This window comes from Denticeps clupeoides, chromosome 5, assembly GCF_900700375.1.
Source record: "Denticeps clupeoides chromosome 5, fDenClu1.1, whole genome shotgun sequence".
NCBI classification, from domain to species: Eukaryota; Metazoa; Chordata; class Actinopteri; order Clupeiformes; family Denticipitidae; genus Denticeps; species Denticeps clupeoides.
The window spans coordinates 1,984,606-2,007,975 of NC_041711.1; the positions used below are offsets into that span (position 1 = coordinate 1,984,606).

Here is a 23,370-nt window from a genome sequence, read left to right on the forward strand (position 1 = left end):
TAATTTATTTACACCGTCCTGTTAAAGTGAAAGTTGGTTTAAAACACTGGAACTGTCCCCGTTGGAGCGCTGTGATTGTAACGTTAGAAAGTAATTAACAGTAATGAACATCTGTATTAGCGCTGCGTGGCTGAGCTGGAACCATAATTATAAAAGTTGGAGCGTTTGACTCGTGATGAGGCGGCTTTAGACCCGGTTCTCAGTCCTGTTAAACCTGACCGGCCAGAGGCGTCGGCTCTTGTATTTTAGGAGCTTTCTGTCTTTTTTGAACGGAGTAAAGACGGGGACGGGGGGACCATGTCGCCGGGGGAGAGTGTAGGGTCCCGGGATCGCTGTGCTCGGAACCGGGCGGAACCGGGTCAGGCGCGGGGGGGGGGGCGCCACGTCCCCGTTCGCGGAGGACCAATGAGGAGCGAGCCTGGTGTGATCAGGTGTGGCGTACCTGAGGTCACGTGGCCGCCGAACAGGTAGCCGTGTAACACACACACACACACACACACACACGCACCTCCCGCCATCCGCGTATTACCCTCCGGTCCAGGATGTGTGAGTGAGAGTGTCCGGTCGCGGAAGATGAAGCCCGAGTGTCTGGTGCCGCTGTTCGTCTCGACGTCGGGCGCGAGCGGCGACGACCTGGGATCCGACGAGACGGAGCTCGTGCAGCTTGTCTGGCAGGTCGTGGACCTGAAGAACGACAAGGTGGCCCGACAAGTACACGCTTCTTCTGTATACACATGTTTATATGTTAAATCTGATTGGTATGTGTGTCTCGAAGCTGTAAAGTCTGTTAAATTCTGTATTTGAATTGAACGATGAAAACTGTGCATCAGAGCAGAAGGACGGACACTCCCTGTCAAATGTCTTCAGGTTTTACAGACTTGATCTGTGGATACAGTTAGAGTTACAGTCGCTTAGATGAACGTATGAGAGAGAAATGGTTACGACGTCCCTGCAGACAGGAGAGCTGCGGGAGCTCCTGATCCGGCCGGAGGCTGAGGAGCTGGACACGGAGAAGCTGGAGCAGAGGGGCCTGAGCGAAGAACAGATCTATGCCGCGCAGCCTCTGGAACACGCCCTGAGACAGGTGAGTTCATGCCGGTGAGCTGCCACTCCTCTTTACCCTGGATTAGAACCCAAGGCAATAGAAGACTAAACCAGAACCTGCTATGCACTGGATATTCGTCTGTGTGTTGAGGGCCACCAGGACCACCCGGTCGGATCCTCAGATATAAGACACGAAGCAGCGAAGACATTCATGAAATAGTTTTTAAAACCAGTCTGGTGTGTGAGAAATATTAATATGGGCATATGATGCTTGGACCGGCGCCGTGTGATGGCTGACGAGAGTAATGCTTTCACTCATTAATGCTTATACTTGGCACTGGAATTTCTGCAGGAAACCAGACAAATCAATATTGGAATATTTCTTCTGCATGGGGAAAATGATTGGAGGAGTTTCCATCTGTGTAAATGAATACTTTATGGCATAATAAATATGTAATTTGCTGTTTCGGGGCTTGTGGGAGTTGCCCGCTTTGTCTCCCGAGGTTGCGACGGCCCAATTATAATGAGTGACAGATTAATTTCTAACAAAGAAAATGTGGTCAATAAGAGAATAGAAGTTAACAGAAAGTACAGTTTAGAAGCATTTGTGTCCATGTTTTTGTTTTTTTGGATTCTTACAGGAGTATTTTTCTCTGTATGTGTGTGTGTGTGTGTGTGTGTGTGTGTGTGTGTGTGTGTGTAGTTTAACAATAGTTTGACTGCAGAGTTACTCTCAAATGGCAGAGAGCAGAGTTTCTGTCTCTGTACAGATGGACAGAGGCACCTGCGACAGGTCGTACACCCTGAGACATCAAACAAGGTACACACACACACACACACACACACACACACACACACACACTTACCTGCGACAGGTCGTACACCCTGAGACATCAAACAAGGTACACCCACACACACACACACACACACACACACACACACTAACTTACCTGCAACAGGTCGTACACCCTGAGACATCAAACAAGGTACACACACACACACACACAACCTAACTTACCTGCGACAGGTTGACAAGTACATACACATTCACATTGTCATCTATTGCAGATCTGATGAGACACCTTACAGGTTGCTGTGTCTTTCTGCAGAACATCATCCTGCCTCCCAGTTTTTACTCCTTTTTTGACCTGCGGAAGGAATTTCAGAAGAATTTTCCCTCTGTTGCCAAACACAAGGAGCTGGAGCTGCAGTTCATGGCCGACTGTATCCTTAAACAAAGTCGTGTGGGTGAGGGCAGGAGAAGGAAGACGCTGGAGGACTTCCTGCCTGGCCTTACGTAGCCTTGTGTGGTGAAGGAGGAGCAGGGTTGAGAAACACTCTATTATGTTGCCTAGATAATGTGTGGAACCTCCTCACCACAGACCCACAGTGCGATGGAGAGGGGGTGACAGATGTAAACAATTCCACAACTGGCATTATAAGAAGGTCAGGATGACAGGTGGACTAGGCTGGACACCAACCATAGAGCCTTGGGGACGTTTAATATGTCATGTGTCCTCATCATCCAAACCCTCCAACAAGTTGTCCCAGACCTCAGTAGTGACGTGTTAGTGTGTCATGCTGGTGACATCAGGCCTGATCTGAGTGTATGTGTGTGTGTGTGTGTGTAATGGTCCAAAATGACGTGTGACCCAACCAGAGCCCTGAGTGGGTGTGGAAACACGACTTGGACTCCGGTTCCGGTTATTATAAACGGCACCGTACTCACACGCTTCTCCTTTCCTTTTCTTTCTGCTACCCACAATTCCGTGTTTTAACCCTACTGGGTCACACATCATTTTGGACCTTTACAGTGTGTGTAAGCAGTGCTTATGCTTCTGACCGTATGGGAACAGATCTGGATGTGTGTGTCGACTCGTCCCTGGCTTTTGCTGCCCTGAAGGTCCAGCAGATGGTCAAAATTATACAGACTCTGGTTACTGAGCCTGTGTGTAAGTAACACACGCAAACACGCACGCACACACACACACACATCATGGCAATAATAACGGAGCCTCCTCTCTTTCACACTCAGTTCATATATTCTCCAACCCAGAAAGTGTACATGACAGGTTTGAGACGGGGACATGGTAAGTGCAGAATAGTAATACTCTCCCCTTCATCATGCTGATTATTTACAGCTCTTTAGAAAAGAGCTCTAAATGTGTCTGTGTGTGTGTGTGTGTGTGTTTTTATCCATGCAGCCGTTTGCAGTGCGTAGGTGACAACACGGTGATCAGGGCGAGGGGTCTTCCCTGGCAAGCGTCTGACAAAGACATTGCCCGCTTCTTCAGAGGACTCAATATAGCAAAGTATGGGAAACTCACACTCACACACACACACACACACACATGCCAGTGTAGTACAGTCCTGCGCTCACAGTATTTGTGCATGTGTGTGTTGTAGAGGCGGAGCAGCCTTATGTCTGAATAACCAGGGCCGCAGGAATGGAGAAGCGCTCGTCTGTTTCGAGTCTCAGGAGCACCGTGACCTGGGACTGCAGAGACACAAGCACCACATGGCCAACAGATACATAGAGGTGTCCACACACACACACACACACACACACACTCTGGCCTCATTCATGAAAACACTGATGAATGTGTTTCCATGGCAACTGCACTAGCCATGGCATTTGCTAATGAGGAGTGTGTGTATGTGTGTGTGTGGTGTTTGTCATGTTTCAGGTGTATAAGGCCACTGGAGAAGACTTCTTGAAGATTGCTGGAGGTGAACTGTTTCTCACAAACACGCCCACACAGTAATAATGTGTATTTTGTTTCTGAAGTCGCTATTTCTGTCGAACAGGTTGCTCCAGTGAAGTCGCCCACTTCCTGTCTGGGGAGGGTCATGTGATCGTGCGCATGCGAGGCCTGCCATACAGCGCCACCCCTCAGCAGGTCCTGCAGTTCTTCTCCGACTGCTCACCGACAGACGACAGTAAAGACTGCTGCCCGGTGGCCGGCGGAGGCGCCGGCATCTTATTGGTCAGATATCCCGACGGACGGCCCACGGGCGACGCCTTCGTCCTGTTCTCCTCGGAAGACTTCGCCCAGGTGGCCCTGAAGAAACACAAGCAGCGCCTTGGAAAACGTTACATCGAGCTCTTCAAGAGCACCGCTGCTGAGGTCACACAGGTGTGTGTGTGTGTGTTCGGTTCTGCTCTAATGGGGCGTGGGCAGCATGATTATGTTCTTACACCCTTCGGGGGCAGTTGTGGTCTAGTGGTTAAGGAAGCGGCCCCGTAATCAGAAGGTTGCCAGTTCGAATCCCGATCCGCCAAGGTACCACTGAGCAAAGCACCGTCCCCACACACTGCTCCCCGGGCGCCTGTCATGGCTGCCCACTGCTCACTCAGGGTGATGGGTTAAATGCAGAGGACAAATTTCACTGTGTGCACCAGTGTTTCACAATGACAATCACTTCACTTTATCAGAAGGTGGAATGTAGCGCACTTCTGTGCTTTTAAATGAAACTGATCAGCATTTAAAGGTCCCTTGACATGAAACGTTTTTTTGCTTTTATGTACTGTAGGTCTTAGTGTCCCCTAATACTGTATCTGAAGTCTCGTTCCGAAATCCAGCCGTGGTGCAGAATTACAGCCACTTTGATCCAGTCCCACAATGAGACTTCCCAGGATGCGCCGTTTCAGTGTCTGTAGCTTTAAATGCTAATGAGGAGGCGAGAGGCGGGACGAGGAGGAGAGCGGCCTATAGAAGTTGAGCGGGCGTTCACGGAAATGATGTCATCAACACCATTCACCAAGAACAATGTCTGGCACGGACAGGAAGTCGTCTTGACGTTTTTACAGAAAATCATGTTAAATAATCTCACAAACTGAAATTCTCATGTCATGGGACCATTAGAACGTACTGCAGGTTACTTCTTCTCTGAGTGTGTGTGTGTGTGTGTGTGTGTGTGTGTGCGCGCATGCAGGTGTGCAACAGGTTCTCCTCCACCCCCCTGCTCCCTGTCCCTCCACCTCCACTCATTTCCATGATGCCTTCGCCACTGACGACCGGATTGTTGCCCCTGGCAACAGGTGCTTTCCCGCTGGTGACCGCGGGTCTTTGTGACTGCGTGCGTCTGAGAGGTCTGCCTTACGACGCCACGGTCCAGAATATTCTGGAGTTCCTGGGAGAGTTCACCGGCGACATTGCTCCACACGGAGTCCACATGGTTCTAAATGCGCAAGTAATACACTCACACACACGCACGCACACACAATGAAGTGGTCACAGCTTTGCGCCTAACAGTGTGTGTGGCTGCAGGGCCGTCCGTCTGGTGAGTGTTTCATCCAGATGTGCTCGGTGGAGAGGGCGTTTCTGGCGGCACATCGCTGTCATCGCCAGCCCATGCAGGACCGCTATGTCGAGGTGTTCCCGTGTTCCCTGGACGACATGCTGCAGGTGCTGAGGGGAGGAGCTTTGGGGCCGTGTGGGCGTGGCATGTCACCACCGCCATGTAAGTTACGGCGTAAGTGTTCTGGGGCAGGCTGCTTTCCCATTGGTTGGTAGGTGTGGGAGCTATCCCTCTTTCTGGTTCCAAATCTGGGATTTCTGTGTGTGTGTGTGTGTGTGTGTGTGTGTGTTCCCGCATGTTAGACACTTTGGTTCAAATCACTTTTTTTCTGCAGTTGTGAAGTCTGAATGATTATAAGTATTCAGACCCCCTTACATTTTTCACTCTTTGTTACATTGCAGCCATTTGCTAAAACCATTTAAAATAAATAACCATGTGATAAATATCACATGGTCCTAAGTATTCGGACCTTTTGCTCAGTATTTAGTAGAAACACCCTTTTGATCTAATACAGCCATGAGAGCCTTTTTCACACCTGGATTTGGGGATCCTCAAATCTGTTCTTCTCCAGTTCTGGCAGGTTGGATGGTAAACGTTGGTAGACAGCCATTTTTAGGTCTCTCCAGAGATGCTCAATTGGGTTTTTTTTTTTGTCAAAGATATTTTTATTGACTTTAAGCAAGAGAAAAAAAAACAATGAAAAGATCAAATAAAAATACAATGCACACAATATGAAAAAAAGTTCTCAATAAGTAAGTAATTTCTGTAAGAGTTACATACAAAGATCGGGTAACATTGCAGTACAGTATTATAGGAAAAAATGGCAATTTGGTCATATTCGAAGAACAATAATGATAATAACGTGTGTAATTCTAAACCCAACAACCTTTCCACATAATAACCCCATCCTCATGCCAGATTGATTAATTAAAAAAGAACAAGATGACAATATTGTTTCTGGAACTTTACTGGGTAATACTAATAGTCGCATTCTGAGGCTGAAGGCTTGTAAAATACTCCAGGAACGGCCGCCACACCTTATGAAATTCTTTTTTGGGATCATCACGTGCATCATCACTGATGCCAAAAATCGCAGTCAAAGGATTAGGTTGTATGTGCTGTTTGAGGACAGAAGAAAGGGTTTGAAATATCTCCCTCCAATATGTTTCAAGGCCAGGACACGACCAATACATATGAATAAGCGAAGCATCCTCACTTCCACATTTATCACAGCAGGGATCCACATTTAGGGTAAATATGCGATAGTTTGACTTTGGACATATGAGCTCTGTGCACAACTTTAAACTGTAAAAGACAGTGAAGGGCACGTAGAGATGTTGAGTTAACCAGTTTAAATATTGAGTCCCATGTGTCCTCACATAATGACATGTTAAAATCCTGTTCCCAAGCAGTTTGGATTCTATTAATAGAGGGACACTTCATCTCAATTGGGTTTAAGTCAGGGCTCTGGCTGGGCCATTCAAGAACAAGTCACGGAGCTGTGTGCTCTGGTGATGAGCAGTGCCTGAACACGTACCGCTTAGAATTAAGCCCAAAAAGTTCCGTCTTGTCTCATCAGACCAGAGAATCTTATTTCTCACCATCTTGGAGCAACTGTGCTCTTAGGAACCGTAAGTGCAGCAGAATTTGTTTGTAACCTTGGCCATATCTGTGCCTTGCCGCAATTCTATGAGCTCTTCAGTCAGTTCCTTTGACCTCATGGTTCTCATTTGCTCTGATGTGCATTGTGAGCTGTAAGGTCTTATATAGACAGGCTTTCTAATCAAGTATCAAACACAGCTGGACTCTAATAAAGGTGTAGAACCATCTCAAGGATGAATGGAAGAGATGGACAGCACCAGAGTTAAATATATGAGTGTCACAGCAAATGGTCTGAATACTTAGGACCTTGTGATATTTCAGTTTTTCTTTTTTTTGTTAATTAAGTTTTTGTTAATTAATCTGTAAAAATGTCAACTATTCTGTGTTTTTCTGTCATTATGGGGTGCTGTGTACATTAGAGAGGGAACAAAATGAACTTTTAGCAAATGGCTGCAATATAACAAAGACTGAAAAATGTAATGGGGTCTGAATACTTTCCGTACCCACTGTATTAGAACGAGGGGCTAAATGATGCTGTTAATCAAGCCTGGGGCAGGGTAGCATGGGCAAAAGTGGTGGCTCTTGTGATTGTGTGTGTATGTGTGTGCGCAAACCCTCCGCCAGTTAACCGAAGATGATCACCTGACCCGAGCTTTTCAGGTGAATGGAGAGACATTTGTGATAAAATGGAGGCAGAGCTTCATTACTTTATTTTATTCTGTCAGTTAAGCTTCTGAAGTTTAAATGAACATGACAGCGTTGCCATGTAAACATGCTGAGCGATGACATTCACCATTCGCAGCGTCATGTGGGACTGACGGTTAGAGGGTGTGTTCAAAGTGGATGGATTGAGGATATCCTATATGTATCTTATGTGTCTGTGTGTGTGTGTTTGCATACACACCTGTAGGTACCTCTGCCCCAGCCTTCTATCCTCACATGGGGGCGGCCCTTCCAATGGACATGGGGCTTTATCCCGCCCACTTTTTGATCACTCCCCGCCCACTTCCTGCTCACCCAGCCTGCTATACCTACTACCCAAGGTACATGACACCCACACACACACTTACCTTCCAACACATGCTAAATATTCACATGTATATACAGTTGATCTCACTGATTACCTTTGACCTCAGTCCCCCAGGCTCACCTCCAGCTTATGGCTTTTTCCCTGCTGCCATTTCAGCTCACGGCCACATCTATAACACAGGAATGAACCAGGTACACACACACACACACACACACACACTTGCACACATCACAGGAAACACACACACCCAGACAACTTGCAGAACAAGCCTGATTGGTCTCTTACACACACTTTGGTGGTGTAGTGTAGCCTGTTCTAACTTGACGCATGAAATACACACACACCAGTTTCTGTCCAAACCAGTAGCACTTGGCTGATGAGGGACTGTCACACACACTCATCACACACTCCCTAAAGAATGGGTGTGCATTTAAACAGGGAGAATTTGACCACTTTTCTGTGTGTGTGTGTGTGTGTGTGTGTGTGTGTGTGTGTGTTGGGGGCATGGTGAGGGGGTTCTCTGGGTGGAGTCTGCTACATAAAGTAAATGGAAATGCTTGCCGAATAAAATGTAACCCCTCCCACTCTCTCAGATAAACAGCAGTGACGCCATGGTGACAGTCCCCGCCCTTCTCTCTGCCAAACAACTGAACACAGACCCACAGACGATGGGAGGCGGAGCTTTCCAGGATCTCCCACTTTTGTAGGACTCGCCCAGAGACTGGCTGCGTCCTCTTCTTGCTTTAGAACACTGTTAAAATGAATTATTTTTATGTGTGTGAGAGAGAGAGATTGTGTTTTTATTTGTAGTTATAACTGTTATGCTTAATAGCCAAGAAACAGTGAGTTTGTCTGTTGCCAAAAAGTGTGTGTGTGTGTGTGCGCGAGAGTGAAAGAGAGAGATAATGGGAGTGTTTGAGAGAAATCTCAGGGAGGGCCTGAAGTAGGTAACAAAAAGCGACTGTTCCCAGCCTGTTCTCTTCTAACGCCCTGAACAGAAAAGGCAGCACCAGCCATTCAGGTTCTTGAACTTCGCAGAACAATGTAGAACCGATTTTTAAACCGTCGCTCGTGTTTACAGGTGACGCCAACCCCAAGATGCACTGCTGATTATGTCGAGGATGGGAGAGTGTGTGTGTGTGTGTGTGTGTTGGTCTTCATTTATTATTATTAGATCTTTAAAAAGTAGATGATGTTGATGTTGTCCTGAAGGGAACACACACACACACACACACACACTCACTCATCCTGAAGTCTGTAAGACTCAGCAGATAAGATCAGTCAGGCTGTTTTAATAAAAAAAAAAGTGAAATTCACTGTTTGTGTTTGTCATTTTATTTATTGTGATAGAACTGAATGTCATTTTAAATGTTTAATATTTTAAAACAGAAATATTCATCAAGGGCAAATACGGACACACACATGTAGCTTTTATAAAGTAATATTTACAATTATCAGCGTTGCGGAAAACATCCATGTTTATTTACAGGTAGTGCATGGCGCCATCCTGTGGTCAGAGTTCATATCTGCTGATTCTCATTGCTCCAGTGGACGGGGGCTTTATGTTTTATTTTATACATTTTTTTTATCGTGATGCTGGTGGTATAAAAGCATGCATGCAGGGAACGGTTATAAATCTCACGCTGCTCTTACTCCGTTTATTTACAGGGTGGTATTTCCACGAGACTCACCAACACACTGACTTCATACAGCTGCATTAACAGCTCTGGGTGATGGACATCTGTCACTGATAACCAGTGTCAACAGTCTGACTATGTTGTGCGTTAAGCTTGTCCCTTCTGCCACCTGCTGCGAAGAAGCGCTGCGTGGAGGGACAAGTGTAAATGAATGAATACAACAACCAATAAATCGATAGGGCCCAGTATTCATGTTGTGACTCTAAAAACTGCGAGAGAGAAACACAAAGGGAGGAGCTGTCACCTGAGCCCACTTTGAGGTTTTGCACGATCACCTGAGTGCATGAAGTGGCACGTGTGGACGTTCAGCGGTGTCACAGGTCTGGGCTCTGATGCCACTGTGACATCACGTGAATCGCCTGCAGGAAGCTCCGCCTCATTCTGACACCAGTCTGGGACATTAAGGTCATGTGACCTCACAATCTTACTTGTGTGTGAGCGATAAACATGTCAGAGTTCGGTCATCAGTAGCGTCCGAAGCAGTTTTTCCCTGTCCAGCCTCAAGTCATCTGCAGTACTACTACAACACACACACACACACACACACACACACACACACAGCACATGGGTGGAAATAAATGTGCAGATCAGCAGACAGATGGATGTAAATGAAATAAAGGAGAGAGACACACAGACAGAGAGACAGACAGTGGAGAGAGATTCAGTTCTGCAGGAGATCCATAGAACCGTCAAGAACACAGAGTGCTGGCAGAAACGAATGTGTGTGTTTGGATGCGACTCTGTTTCTGTCTGTGTGTGTGTGTGTGTGTGTGTGTGTGTGTGTGTGTCATACCTCTCAGTGTGTGTTGGCAGGCAGGGCAGGAGGTGTGGGAGGGAGGACTGGAATAACAGCGGAGAGTCACACATGTCCATCTGCTACAGAAAAACAGAGCAGTCACACACTCTCACACACACACACACACACACACACAAACTCATACACAATACATTCTCCCACATACACATACACACACACACACAAAACACACTCTCCCACATACACAAATGCTCACACACACTCACAACACACTCTACCCCCTTACACACCCGCTCGCACACACTCACACACAACACACTCTCCCACATACACACGCTCACACACACTCACACACAATACACTCTCCCACATATACACACACACAACACACTCTCCCACATACACAAACGCTCACACACAACACACTCTCCCACATACACACACTCTCAACACTCTCCCATAAACACAAATGTACAAGTTACCGGTGGATATATGGGTGGTTGGATTTGTTTGTCCAGGGAGCTGCTGGACCCTGATTTTCCCATGCTGCTTTGAGACGAAATGGCTGCAAGGGCTTCTGGGAGATCGTCTTCATCACTATGGTTACTAAAGAAGCAACACAGGCAGAAGATCGACAGTAAAATGTGTGTAGATGAAAGTGTATTGTGAGGTGTGTGTGTGTGCGAGAGAGAGACTCACAAGCTGAACTGTCTGACCAAAGGTCTTCTCCTTCGCTCTCTGGGTTTCTCAGCTGATTCCTGAGACCTGAGAAAAAGGAGAAGGAGTGGAGAAGAGGAGGAACTCATGTGTGTGTGTGTGTGTGTGTGCTGTTTCAGACGTACCTGGCTGCCTGCTTCCCAGGGAAACGTGTGTTCTTTCTCACTCTTCATTACCTAACAACAAAAAGGCCACATTTCAAGTTCTGATGAAACCCTTGAGGTCACCCTGACCAGCGTCCAAAACTCCCAAGACCTGCAGGTTTCATTCATACTGGTTCTGGTGGCTGAAGATCAGTGACTCCGGACCACAGCCACGCAGAAACCGGGTTCTGATTTCAGATCTGTGTGTCTTATGGAGCAAAGTGTCTGGTCGGCAGGGATGATGTAACAGCGTCTCCACTCACACGGAGCAGGTTGCTCTTCAGCTGGTTCTCCAGGATGGAGGGGGAGGACGGGAGGCTCTTCTCGGATAAAGGTTTCTCCTCCTCCTGCAGCGACACCGCGGTCAGAACACTACGTTCACCAAACACCTTTTCAAAGGAAACAGCAGTGAGACGGTCACTTTCGGACTCTAAATCCCCTTACTGACCATGTTCATGTTGATGTGGAGGGGTAGCCAAGGAGAAGAGTTGGGCCCAGAGTCCAGCCAAGGCTCTGAAACACACACACACACACACACACACAGAAAGAACTGATCAGTACACCGACAGCAGAACAACCACACACACACACTCTTTTCAAGGGTTTGACTCACTGGATTTTGAGTGTGTGTGACATGGAATCTCGTGGTTGTATCCATGGTGATGATAGTAATGGTGGATCTTTCCAGAAAACGGCGCTTCGTTTTCCTCGACGCTGAAGTGCTTGGTGTCAGCGCTGCTGAGTGGGAAACTACAAAATCATAGCACTTCCTGTCAGGTACAAACTACAAAAACATGACATCATGACATCACTTCCTGTCAGGGTGATCTGTGAAGAGGTTTTTCCATCTGAGACCAAACTACAAAAATTAAATCACTTCCTATCATGAAAAATTGTGAAAATGTCTTGTAATCAAAGACCTAATTAGGAAATAATAGCACTTCATGTAAGGTCAAACTAAGCAAATAATCTATAAATCTAACCAGAAAAGAGAAAACTTTGATTTTGACTTGGAAAGCAGTAAAATAGCTGATAAACGAGAAGAAGAAATGATGAAGGAGAAGAGTGGACTTGCTGTTTAATTAGTTAATTTCATAAAATGGGTGAAATTGTAAAAAGGTAACAAATCATTGTTGAATGGCTTAATTTCACAGCATGCTAGGGCTAACAGGGCGCGGCTATAATGCATTCTGTTTAATTTGGTGATGTTGTGACATGTTACAAAATTAGCATGTTAAAAATAGGGCATGGCCATGATCCATTAGATGAAATTTGGTGACATTTGAAACATGTTCAAAAATGAGCATATTAGCATGGTAAAGCTAGAATGCTAACATAAAAATTGCTGACTGGACTTGGCCACAATGTGTCACATTGAATTTGGTGACATTTAAAACATGTTCATAAATGAGCACGTTAGCATGTTAATGTTAGCATGATAACATTAATAATGCGAACAGGGCGTGGCCAAGAAACATCACGTGAAACTTGGTGATGTTTTAAGCATGTCAAAACATTAGCATGGCCTGACACGGGTGATTGTGTAAGTGTGATTTCTATTACCCAAAGAATAGCGGCAAGTCAAGCAGCCCGGGATCCTCCAGCCCACATTAGAGGAGCTGGTCTGGGCAGAAGTGCCCCACGGACAGTGGCGTGATGGGGAGCAAGATATGGTAGAAGATTATCGTGAAGGCCAAGAAGAGTGGTGTGTGGCACGAGTCCGGGGGGGGCAGGGTGCCACCATCACTACCCAGTGGAACAACCCCATGACAGCCCTTAGCCTGAGTAGAGAAAATCGAGCCTGGAAGTGTTCAGCTGCAGAGAGAGCTGGAACTGCGGCCTCCTTGGAGGGGAGTCCCTTCCCGAGCAGCTAGAGGAGTTGGCTTGTCTTGGGGGAAGGACTGACTGTGGGGGAAGAACAACAGCTTGCTTGTCTTTTGCTGTTGCTGTGTCTTTGGCAGGAGTTGTTCGCGAAGAATGGCGAGGACCATGGACGGACCGACATGGTGTACCATCACATCACCACTGGGACAGCAGCTCCCGTTCGAGAGCGTTATCAGCCTGTCCCACCTAGTTTCTACTCTTTCCCGAGAAAGTTGTTGAAGACTATGCTGGAGGGGGGAGTGATTCGGGAGACTGCCAGCCCCTCGGCCACCGCTGTGGGGTTGGTGAGGAAAAAGGATGGGTCATGGAACTTCTGTGAGGATTACATGAAGTTGAATGCTGTAACCCATAAGGATGCTTACCCCCCATAAGGGGTATAGGCACCTTTTTAAACGTGAATGCTGATGCCATGTCCTGTTGGCATGTGGGAGTTTGGGGATTGTGCAGGATTGGGCACAATGGCAGAAGCATGATCTGGAGGTGGCCAAGCGACTGGGTGTCAGTAGGGGTGTGGCCAACGGTGGAGAAGCAGGGTGCTCTTGCACCAGACCATAGTGGGGACTGATGAGTATTGGGCAGTGGCGGTCCCTGAAGAGGATCGGCGGCAGATATAGGAAGATTACCATCGGGTGTTGGGTCATGCCAGAGGACAGCGTCTCTGGTTAGCCACGTCCGAGGTTCCACTGGCCTGGGATGAGACGTGACTGGGAACGATGGCAACAGTCCTGTGGGATGTGTCTAGTCAGGATCAGAGGAAAGGGTGAGTTGTCCCCGCTCTGGGGGATTGTGACCAGTTATCCCTGGGAAGTGGAAGTGGTGGACTTTCTGTCACTGGGCCACTGGGCCGACTTGGGGATCCTCACCCATATGTGCTGTGTATGATTGAACTCTTTACCAGATTCGCCTTTGCAGTGCCAACTTGGGACAGACGGTAACCCCGGAAAGGGTAATTTGTAGGGAGGTTATCCAGCGCTATGGGTGCCCCAAGCGGCTGCTTTCCCACCAGGGTCTGGCTTTCCGAGTCCCAGGTGGTGCGTGAGATGTACGGGTGCCAGAAGGTTGTGACAACACCGACAACCAAACAGAGATCCAACTGTTAAAACACCCTTCACAGGAGGTGCAAGCGCAGTGGGATCTGGTGCAGGCATATAACGGTTATCGCCATTAAGGATGTTGCTTGGAAGGGGCCGCTTTGCTTTAAGTAATACCTGGGTTGGATAGCGTGTAAAAAATCTTTTGTCCCTCAATGAAGCACCACCGCTCTTTTCCAAGCATCTCCTGCAGCATCGATCACAAGCAAGTAGTTCTGAAATATACCCAGCCATGTAGAGACAGGAATCGCCGGTTCACCAGGGCGCTAGAGAAAAAAAGGCACGTTCGAAGCAATCATCTAAAAAAAATCCAAATTGCTCGTCACCAATTTGTTGTGGTGTAATACAATGGCAAATGTCAAATAGAGTAAGAGCAGGGGGTGGAGTCTACAACACCAGAGTCAGACATGGGAGGGGACATTCACACCAGTCTCCTCCCACTCCCAGGATAGAAAAACTATCCCATTCCAGCTCATTTGTCTATTTAAAAGCGAAGTATTCATGGTTTCTGATAAACAGCAGAACTGAAATTGAATTTTTGTGGTGGAATAATATGGCAAATGTTAGAAAAAAAAGACATTTACTCTAAAACACATGCAACACGTTACAGGAAGCAAAGAATCTGCAACTCATGCTCGTCTACAACTCCGGAACTAAAGCTGCATGATATCACATGTACTTCCGGTAAATAATAGTATGCACCGAACACAACACCATGATGTGTCAATGGGGAAAATATAATATTCAAAAAATAATAATGAGAAAGTGGAGTGTCATCTTTCTTTAAAAAAGTACACGCACACATCTACAATATATGAAGCTTAATCCCTGAAAATGTGGATGGATCTTAAAACTGTGGGGCTGCAATGACCAAAAGAACAAGGAAATAATTATAAGAAATCAAAGAAATAAATGAATAATAAGTTGGCTGATTTTCAGAAGAAATAGAAGACCAGGATTTTGGCTTTCCAATCTCAAACTACAAGAATTGTATCTCTTTAGTTTGAAGCAACATTCTCAGTTGCTCCAGAAAACTTTCTTGCACTCCGCTCTTGTTGATTGAGCAGTTATTAAAAAGCCAGGGAGATATTTTCTCTCGCAGGAGACCTCTCAAATAATCAGAACATCAGGACGTGAATGAGAACCTACATTCTGTAGTGGCTGAAGCTCCCACTGAGCTGTAATTATTTTAATCATCAGCTTGAACTCAACAGCATTCAAATTCATGCAGACTGTTTGCCCCATTTCTGCACCGACTGTGTCAATGTAACCCAAGACAAAGTCCATTCTCACTGTTGATCTCTCCCTCTTTTTACACACACATCAACTTCCTCATTTCATATCAGTGCTGTGTGTGTGTGTGTGTGTGTGTGTGTTTTATGAATGCTGGCAGGGACAGAAAGTGGATGAAATGAGCCGTTGTAAACAGTGCATTTATTCATGAAGGTGATAGCAGCAGCAGCACCAGGCACCCATAACCACGGTAACAGCCTGTAAGGCAGCAGAAGAAATTTGTACATTCCACTAAAAAAAAAAAAAAAAACATGATTGTGGAAATAATGCAGGAGATTTGATCAGCAACTAACACATGACATGTCCAGTCACAGACTTAGGAGGGGGTGACGTCACAGGATGAAGGCTGATGAGATGAGGCCATGGATGGGTCTGGATGAGTCCATTGGGGAAGGCATGATGGAGTCTCTATCTCTCACTCACACACACACACACACACGCACGCACACACACACACACACACACACACACACACACACACACACACTATCCTCTTCCTCAGAGCACAGTCATCACTTTGTCTTTGTGAATCACAGACAAACTCCTGGTCTTCTGCCCTCTGCCCAGAAAACACACACACACACACACACACACACACACACACACACACAGGCATGTTACACACACAACAGAGATTATATGAGATTATGTGAGGAACTCAAATGATAAGATGCTTAGATGGTGATTTGAAATGTGATTAATCCTGACAGTTGTCAAAGTCAAACACACACTCCACATGTCTCTGTCTACATGTTACCTGTGTGGAGGCTCCATAGGTTGAACATATAGAGGGGGAGGAGTCAGAGTGGGGCGTGTCCTGTTCCATGGCTCCTGTGCAATTGGAATATTGTGTTTATACTGCAAAGGGAGGTGGAAAAAAAATGTCAAATAGAGTAAGAGCAGGGGGCGGAGTCTACAAACAACACCAGAGTCAGACATGGGAGGAGACAATCATACCTGTCTCCTCCCACTCCCGGGATAGAATACACTATCCCATTCCAGCTAATTTGTCTATTTAAAAGCGAAGTATTCATGGTTTCTGATAAACAGCAGAACTGAAACTGACTCCCATCTGGCGGGAAGCCACGCCCCTAATCCACATGCTCTGCTGTCTGGGATTTCTGAACATGAACCTGTTTTGGAGCTGCAACTGAGTGAACTGAGTGTATGTGTGTGTGTTACCTGTGTTAAACTGGACTCAGTGCTGCTCTGACCACTGTAAAAGAAACACACACACACACACACAAAGGTGAGATAACCTGAAAAAAAGAAAAAGTCAAGAGACTCAGATAGTGTGTGGGTGTGTGTTCCCTTACCTCATATGTGGCTGTTTGCTGGGCGTAGCAGCTAGGAAGTAAAGAATGAAATGAATGAGTAATAACACAACACAATAATAACACAACATAACAGTAGATATACATAAGGAATATTACTACAGTCAGATAAAACATAGTTACATAGATGAGAAAAAGAAGTGCATTGACATCAGCAGCATTGCCAGACACCATTTTCTCTCACTGGCTCAACACATGAATGAAGGTGTGTGTGTGTGTTACCTCTGCTCATTGATTGGCTTCTTGATGGGTATCTTTTACTTGGACGTCTCTCAAAGGTACTCGCTCTTCTCAGACGGTTTCCATGAGTGGCCTGGTACTCAGTTCTCCCACTGAGATGTGCGCACACACACACACACACACACACACACACCATATCTTTTCATTTTAGCCATAGGAAAAGTTGTAGTGGATGAATGTGTGTGTTCCAGCTCATGTGAAGGTTGACTAAACAGTCAGATGAAAAGAAAGTCAAGAGCTAGTTGGAGAAGCCACGCCCTTACTCTGATCTTGAAGCAACAACTGCACTGAGGAATGCTGGGTAGTTCTGTTGGACCCGTTTGTGCAGATGTGACTCAGCTGTTCTAATGTGAGGATGAGTTCACTTCACAAAACTTCTCTTTATAGCATTCTTTTTTTATTGTATTTTATTGTATATACATGCTTTTAAAAAAATCATAAATTAAAGTAATGAACAGTAGCAGCAGCAGCGCTGCAGTCATCTGACGCCTCAGATCAGAAGAGCCTCTCTGTTCAACTTTAAACGGCTCCTTTCAACACTGACATTTCCATCAAGGACGGAGGCGTTTATCAGAGAACAGAGAGCTCAAACTGGCCTTCGGAAGATAAATGTTAAGCGCGTTTGTGTGGGTGTGGCCTGAACCGACCTGAATCGGAACCTTGACCCCAGTCGCGTGAAGTCATTGCGACTCGCCTGGCTCCGGGCTGGCTGCCGCAGGCGAAAGAAGGCGTGGCTCTCCACCGCTGACTTCCACAGCTGTTTACAGGTGCTAGAACTGGACAGCTCAAAGACGAAGGTGTGCTCCTGCTGGCGACCCTGTGGCACCAGGGGTCAAACGAGAGGGCACATGGTGACACTACAAACGTGTCCTCTGCATTTAACAATCACCCTTGGTGAGCAGCGGGCCGCCATGACAGGCGCCTGGGGAGCAGCGTGTGGGGACGGTGCTTTGCTCGGTGGGGATTCTAACCACCCACCTTTAGATTACGGGGCCGCTTCCTTAACCACTAGGGCACCTCTGCCCCGTTAACAGAAAATCTACTGTAAACAGAAGATTCTTATGGCTCTGCGCTGGCGGTAGCTGTGACTGCAGGTATTATGGTATTATGGATTATCTTTTCATCCGTCCCATTCTGTGCAAATATGACATTGCATTTCATTTCTTCATTTTCCTCAAGACTAATAAATAAACAGATAAAAACAAGAAAGAATCCCTAGCTAGTTATCTGAACTAACCTGCCTAGCCATTTTTATTGGCCTATAATTATATCTGACCAATGTTCTGAAATACTGGATAATATCAGCCTGAAATATTGAAAATATTGAGTTCCTCCGTACCTATTCTCAACAAGCAATTTCCCCCAAAATATCAAACACAAATTCGCCCAATCTGGCAACACTGAGCACACACACCTGTCCCCTCCCTCTTCTGTTCACCTCCGGTTTCTCCTCTCCTCAAAATCAGACCTGATCACAACGCCATCAGTGGACACCACAAACATATTCTCTTTTATAATCGTGTCCATGTCCACTACCAAACCAAACATAGAGACATTTTAATTAAAGACCTCGGACTGGCAAACTGCTGAGTCTGACATCTGTTCACTAACTAGAAAGAAATGACTTGAGAAGAGCACTCACTTTTTCATCATCCTCCACCACCACCAGCGTTAATCTGCTTTTCTTAAAGTCTAGACGAGTGATTTTGGGCCTGAAACAGAAACAAGCCGTGTTCATTCAAATGAATCAACCTTACAAACTACGAACACGCATTTCTGAGTGTGTATGTGCATGTGTGCATTTGTGTGTGCGTGCTCTTTACCAGAAGAAAAGGCCGATTTTGTTTGATCTCTCAAACACCAGGATTCCAGTAGGTGTTAATCCCAGGGCGTATTCTCCTCCATCCCGACCCTGCGTACACACACACACACACACACACACACACACACACACACACACACACGCACACACACGTATAACAGGAGTCATGTGTATCTCTAAAACACTGCAGCGCAGTACAGGGTGAAATGTGTCCCCCTTAGTGAGCAGTGAGCAGCCATGACAGGGGAGCAGTGTGTGTTGAGGGACTCTGTCAAGGTCAAAGACTTGAGGGACTCTGATGGCTACACAAGCACATCATCTCCAGGACAACTGGTGAACTGTTGATCTAGTGAAGAGTCTGGGCAGCATAATAGATGTTTTCATGCTGGTTCTGGTAGCAAGTGGCTCGTGTTCAGAGCATCAGAACTGGACCATGGTGCAACGGAAGAAGGTAACCTGCCTGCTGAAACAGTATTCTCTGGTGGCAGAGCCCTCTTTCAACAGATTAATGCACACCGCAAAAATGGTTCACGAATAGTTTGAGGAACACAGTGAGTTTGAGGTATTGACTTGGTCTCCAGATTCTGACCTATGGAGACCCAAACACTCATGCTGGGACCGGCTACTGACACCTTGACACCAGGAATCACAGCAGATACCTTTAGAGGTCCAGTGGAGTCCATGCCTCAACTGGTCAGGGCTAATTTGGGTACAAAACTGGCACCTAAACATAATGTTACGGCTGATTGGTGTACAATGCGTGTTGTGTAGTGTATTGTGTGTACCTTGACTATGTGCATGTCTACGCCGTACATCTCCAGCCATTTACACTTGTTAAGGAAATTTACTTCAGCTTGAGATGGACTCAGTCCCCTGTAGACACACACACATACACACACACACAGAGCAGAGAATTTACGAAATAATAATAATTAAAAATAACACCAGATGACCTGACCGTAAAGTGAACTGAAATGAAGTTTTCCACTAAACTGGTCCTAAGAACAGCATGACGCACTAAGGCTGGGGCTTGTCCAAGGGCGTCCTCAGGATTTACAGAATAAATCAAATTAAACAAGAAATGAATGGATTAAAACACAAAACACCATTAAAAACATAATTAAAGATGGATTCTTTCTTCTAGACACATTTAACTTCCAAGTCCTTCTTTCTTGTTTTATCAGTTTATTTACGTAAATCCCGAGGTCACCTTTAACTTTACACTAGTGAACATGCCCAAAAATACTCCCAATCGCCTTCGCTGGAGTTAAAGGACGACAGCAGCCGCTCCCGCTGTACTGTTCCAGTAGTTCAGCTTGGAATCTAGTTCATGGTGTGATGTGGTGGAGTGTGTTTCACACCAAGCAGCTCTCGTCCAAACACTAATCTGTGTGTGGGGTTTTTTTTTTTTTTTTTGTGCGTCTCAAAAACACTGAACACAGGTCCAATCCATCGTGAAGGATTAAATTAAAATTACATGCCATTTGTCAGATAATCCACCAGCCAGTTATTGTGTGTGAGAGTATGAGTTTATCTCAGATGGATAATCCACTGGTCAGAGTACGTAACACACACACACACACACACAGCTCACCTGCACTCCATCCATTTATGGAAAATATCAGCCTCCATGACTTCTGTCTGTTTGGGTGAAAAACGGAACTCAGACACCAACACTGGAGTATGTTCCTGTGGATCACAGTCTCCCAACTCACCTACACACACACACACACACACAGACATTAGCAAATGCCATAAAAACACTCATCTTATGCCAAAAACACCATACAGACAGACATAAATACAGACACACAAAAACACTGTGGAACACGATCAAGCAAAATACTGAAAAACACTGAAACAGAAGGAAAGATACACTCTCACACACACACGCACACACACACAGAAAAGAGCAACACACACACGGACAGAAAGACTCACTCTGTAAGCAGAATGCCCCTAGCTCTACGGCCACATCATAAGGGCACTTTAACCTGATTAGAGAGATGGAGATAAAACACAACTCTTCGTTATAAAAACAGTACAATGACAGTGTACTACTACCAAGTCAGTGTTAACACTACAACGTGACACACTACCAGCAACCTGCCAATTAACACAACACACTACTACAAGCCTGCCAACTGTGGAATATCTCTATTGCACCAGCATGCACTAACTCCAGGGCTTCCCAGATCCTTCTCCAGGAGACCCTGCTGATTCTACTGGCATTCTCTAAACCACTAAAATAACTGTTCCTTCACACTCATTACACACCAACACAGTACAGTTCACACTCATTACACACCAACACCATACCTTTTACAATCCACTACCATTTACACTCATTACACACCAACACAGTACAGTTCACACTCAATACACACCAACACCGTACAGTTCACACTCATTACACACCAACACCATACCTTTTACAATCCACTACCATTTACACTCATTACACACCAACACAGTACAGTTCACACTCATTACACACCAACACCATACCTTTTACAATCCACTACCATTTACACTCATTACACACCAACACAGTACAGTTCACACTCAATACACACCAACACCGTACAGTTCACACTCATTACACACCAACACCATACCTTTTACAATCCACTACCATTTACACTCATTACACACCAACACAGTACAGTTCACACTCATTACACACCAACACCATACCTTTTACAATCCACTACCATTTACACTAAATACACACCAACACCGTACAGTTTACACTCAATACACACCAACACTGTACAGTTCACACTCATTACACACCAACACCATACCTTTTACAATCCACTACCATTTACACTAAATACACACCAACACCGTACAGTTCACACTCAATACACACCAACACCGTACAGTTCACACTCATTACACACCAACACCGTACAGTTCACACTCATTACACACCAACACCATACAGTTTACAATCCACTACCATTTACACTCATTACACACCAACACCATACAGTTCACACTCAATACACACCAACACTGTACAGTTTACACTCATTACACACCAACATGATACCTTTTACAATCCACTACCATTTACACTCATTACACACCAACACCGTACAGTTTACACTCATTACACACCAACATGATACCTTTTTCAATCCACTACTATTTACACTCATTACACACCAACACCGTACAGTTCACACTCAATACACACCAACACCGTACAGTTCACACTCAATACACACCAACACAGTACAGTTTACACTCATTACACACCAACATGATACCTTTTACAATCCACTACCATTTACACTCATTTCACACCAACACAGTCCTGTATATAATCCACTACCATTTACACTCAATACACATTTACAGTATTTACCAGACACCCTTATCCAGAGCGACTTACAATCAGTAGTTACAGGGACAGTCCCCCCCTGGAGACACTCAGGGTTAAGTGTCTTGCTCAGGGACACAATGGTAGTAAGTGGGATTTGAACCTGGGTCTTCTGGTTCATAGGAAAGTGTGTTACCACTAGGCTACTACACACCAACACCGTACAGTTTACACTCATTACACACCAACACAATACCTTTTACAATCCACTACCATTTACACTCAATACACACCAACACCGTACAGTTCACACTCAATACACACCAACACCGCACAGTTCATACTAATTACACACCAACACCATACAGTTTACAATCCACTACCATTTACACTCATTACACACCAACACCATACAGTTCACACTCAATACACACCAACACCGTACAGTTTACAATCCACTACCATTTACACTCATTACACACCAACACCATACAGTTCACACTCAATACACACCAACACTGTACAGTTTACACTCATTACACACCAAAGATACCTTTTACAATCCACTTCTATTTACACTCAATACACACCAAGACCGTACAGTTCACACTCATTACACACCAACATGATACCCTTTACAATCCACTACTATTTACACTCATTACACACCAACACCGTACAGTTCACACTCATTACACACCAACACAGTACAGTTTACACTCATTACACACCAACATGATACCTTTTACAATCCACTACCATTTACACTCAATACACACCAACACCGTACAGTTTACACTTATTACACACCAACATAGTCCTGTATACAATCCACTACCATTTACACTCAATACACACCAACACCGTACAGTTTACACTTATTACACACCAACATAGTCCTGTATACAATCCACTACCATTTACACTCAATACACACCAACACCGTACAGTTCACACTTATTACACGCCAACACGATACCTTTTACAATCCACTACCATTTACATTCAATACACACCAACACCGTACAGTTTACACTTATTACACACCAACACAATTACCATTTACAATCCACTACCATTTAA

At 45.5% G+C, this 23,370-nt stretch overlaps 2 protein-coding genes across 7 annotated transcripts in view; one reads left to right on the plus strand and one right to left on the minus strand.

The window, feature by feature from the left end:
- The first annotated feature begins 402 nt into the window (after window positions 1-402).
- Window positions 403-9,294, plus strand: esrp1 (epithelial splicing regulatory protein 1). Of its 3 annotated transcripts, none has more exons than XM_028980066.1 (15): window positions 403-711; window positions 956-1,084; window positions 1,748-1,864; window positions 2,154-2,268; window positions 2,901-2,996; window positions 3,080-3,134; window positions 3,249-3,356; window positions 3,451-3,583; window positions 3,732-3,774; window positions 3,853-4,181; window positions 4,981-5,238; window positions 5,316-5,520; window positions 7,859-7,991; window positions 8,085-8,169; window positions 8,572-9,294. In XM_028980066.1, exons 1-15 carry the CDS (start codon window positions 574-576, stop codon window positions 8,683-8,685), a joined length of 2,058 nt encoding a protein of 685 aa, XP_028835899.1. In that variant the 5' UTR covers window positions 403-573; the 3' UTR covers window positions 8,686-9,294. The 3 variants fall into 3 exon arrangements, with proteins under 3 accessions (XP_028835899.1, XP_028835901.1, XP_028835900.1); XM_028980068.1 differs by having other exon boundaries at window positions 410-699; XM_028980067.1 differs by having other exon boundaries at window positions 411-711; window positions 5,316-5,508.
- The window catches only part of epb41l4b (erythrocyte membrane protein band 4.1 like 4B), an 18,086-nt gene continuing 3,184 nt past the window's right edge, over window positions 8,469-23,370 (minus strand). The window contains exons 6-23 of one of the 4 annotated variants that reach the window (XM_028980071.1): window positions 20,898-20,950; window positions 20,551-20,671; window positions 19,742-19,829; window positions 18,958-19,046; window positions 18,777-18,846; window positions 17,782-17,951; window positions 17,117-17,226; window positions 16,877-16,907; window positions 16,743-16,776; window positions 16,318-16,418; window positions 11,906-12,042; window positions 11,741-11,805; window positions 11,556-11,639; window positions 11,275-11,325; window positions 11,132-11,197; window positions 10,915-11,038; window positions 10,469-10,548; window positions 8,469-10,195 (exon numbers count right to left, since the gene is read on the minus strand). In XM_028980071.1, coding sequence (XP_028835904.1) covers window positions 11,180-11,197; window positions 11,275-11,325; window positions 11,556-11,639; window positions 11,741-11,805; window positions 11,906-12,042; window positions 16,318-16,418; window positions 16,743-16,776; window positions 16,877-16,907; window positions 17,117-17,226; window positions 17,782-17,951; window positions 18,777-18,846; window positions 18,958-19,046; window positions 19,742-19,829; window positions 20,551-20,671; window positions 20,898-20,950 — 1,222 coding nt within the window. In that variant the 3' untranslated portion in view covers window positions 8,469-10,195; window positions 10,469-10,548; window positions 10,915-11,038; window positions 11,132-11,179. Of the gene's footprint in view, window positions 10,196-10,468; window positions 10,552-10,914; window positions 11,039-11,131; window positions 11,198-11,274; window positions 11,326-11,555; window positions 11,640-11,740; window positions 11,806-11,905; window positions 12,043-15,682; window positions 16,120-16,317; window positions 16,419-16,742; window positions 16,777-16,876; window positions 16,908-17,116; window positions 17,227-17,781; window positions 17,952-18,776; window positions 18,847-18,957; window positions 19,047-19,741; window positions 19,830-20,550; window positions 20,672-20,897; window positions 20,951-23,370 lie in introns of those variants that run through there. The other 3 variants (XM_028980070.1, XM_028980069.1, XM_028980072.1) reach the window with 3 other exon arrangements.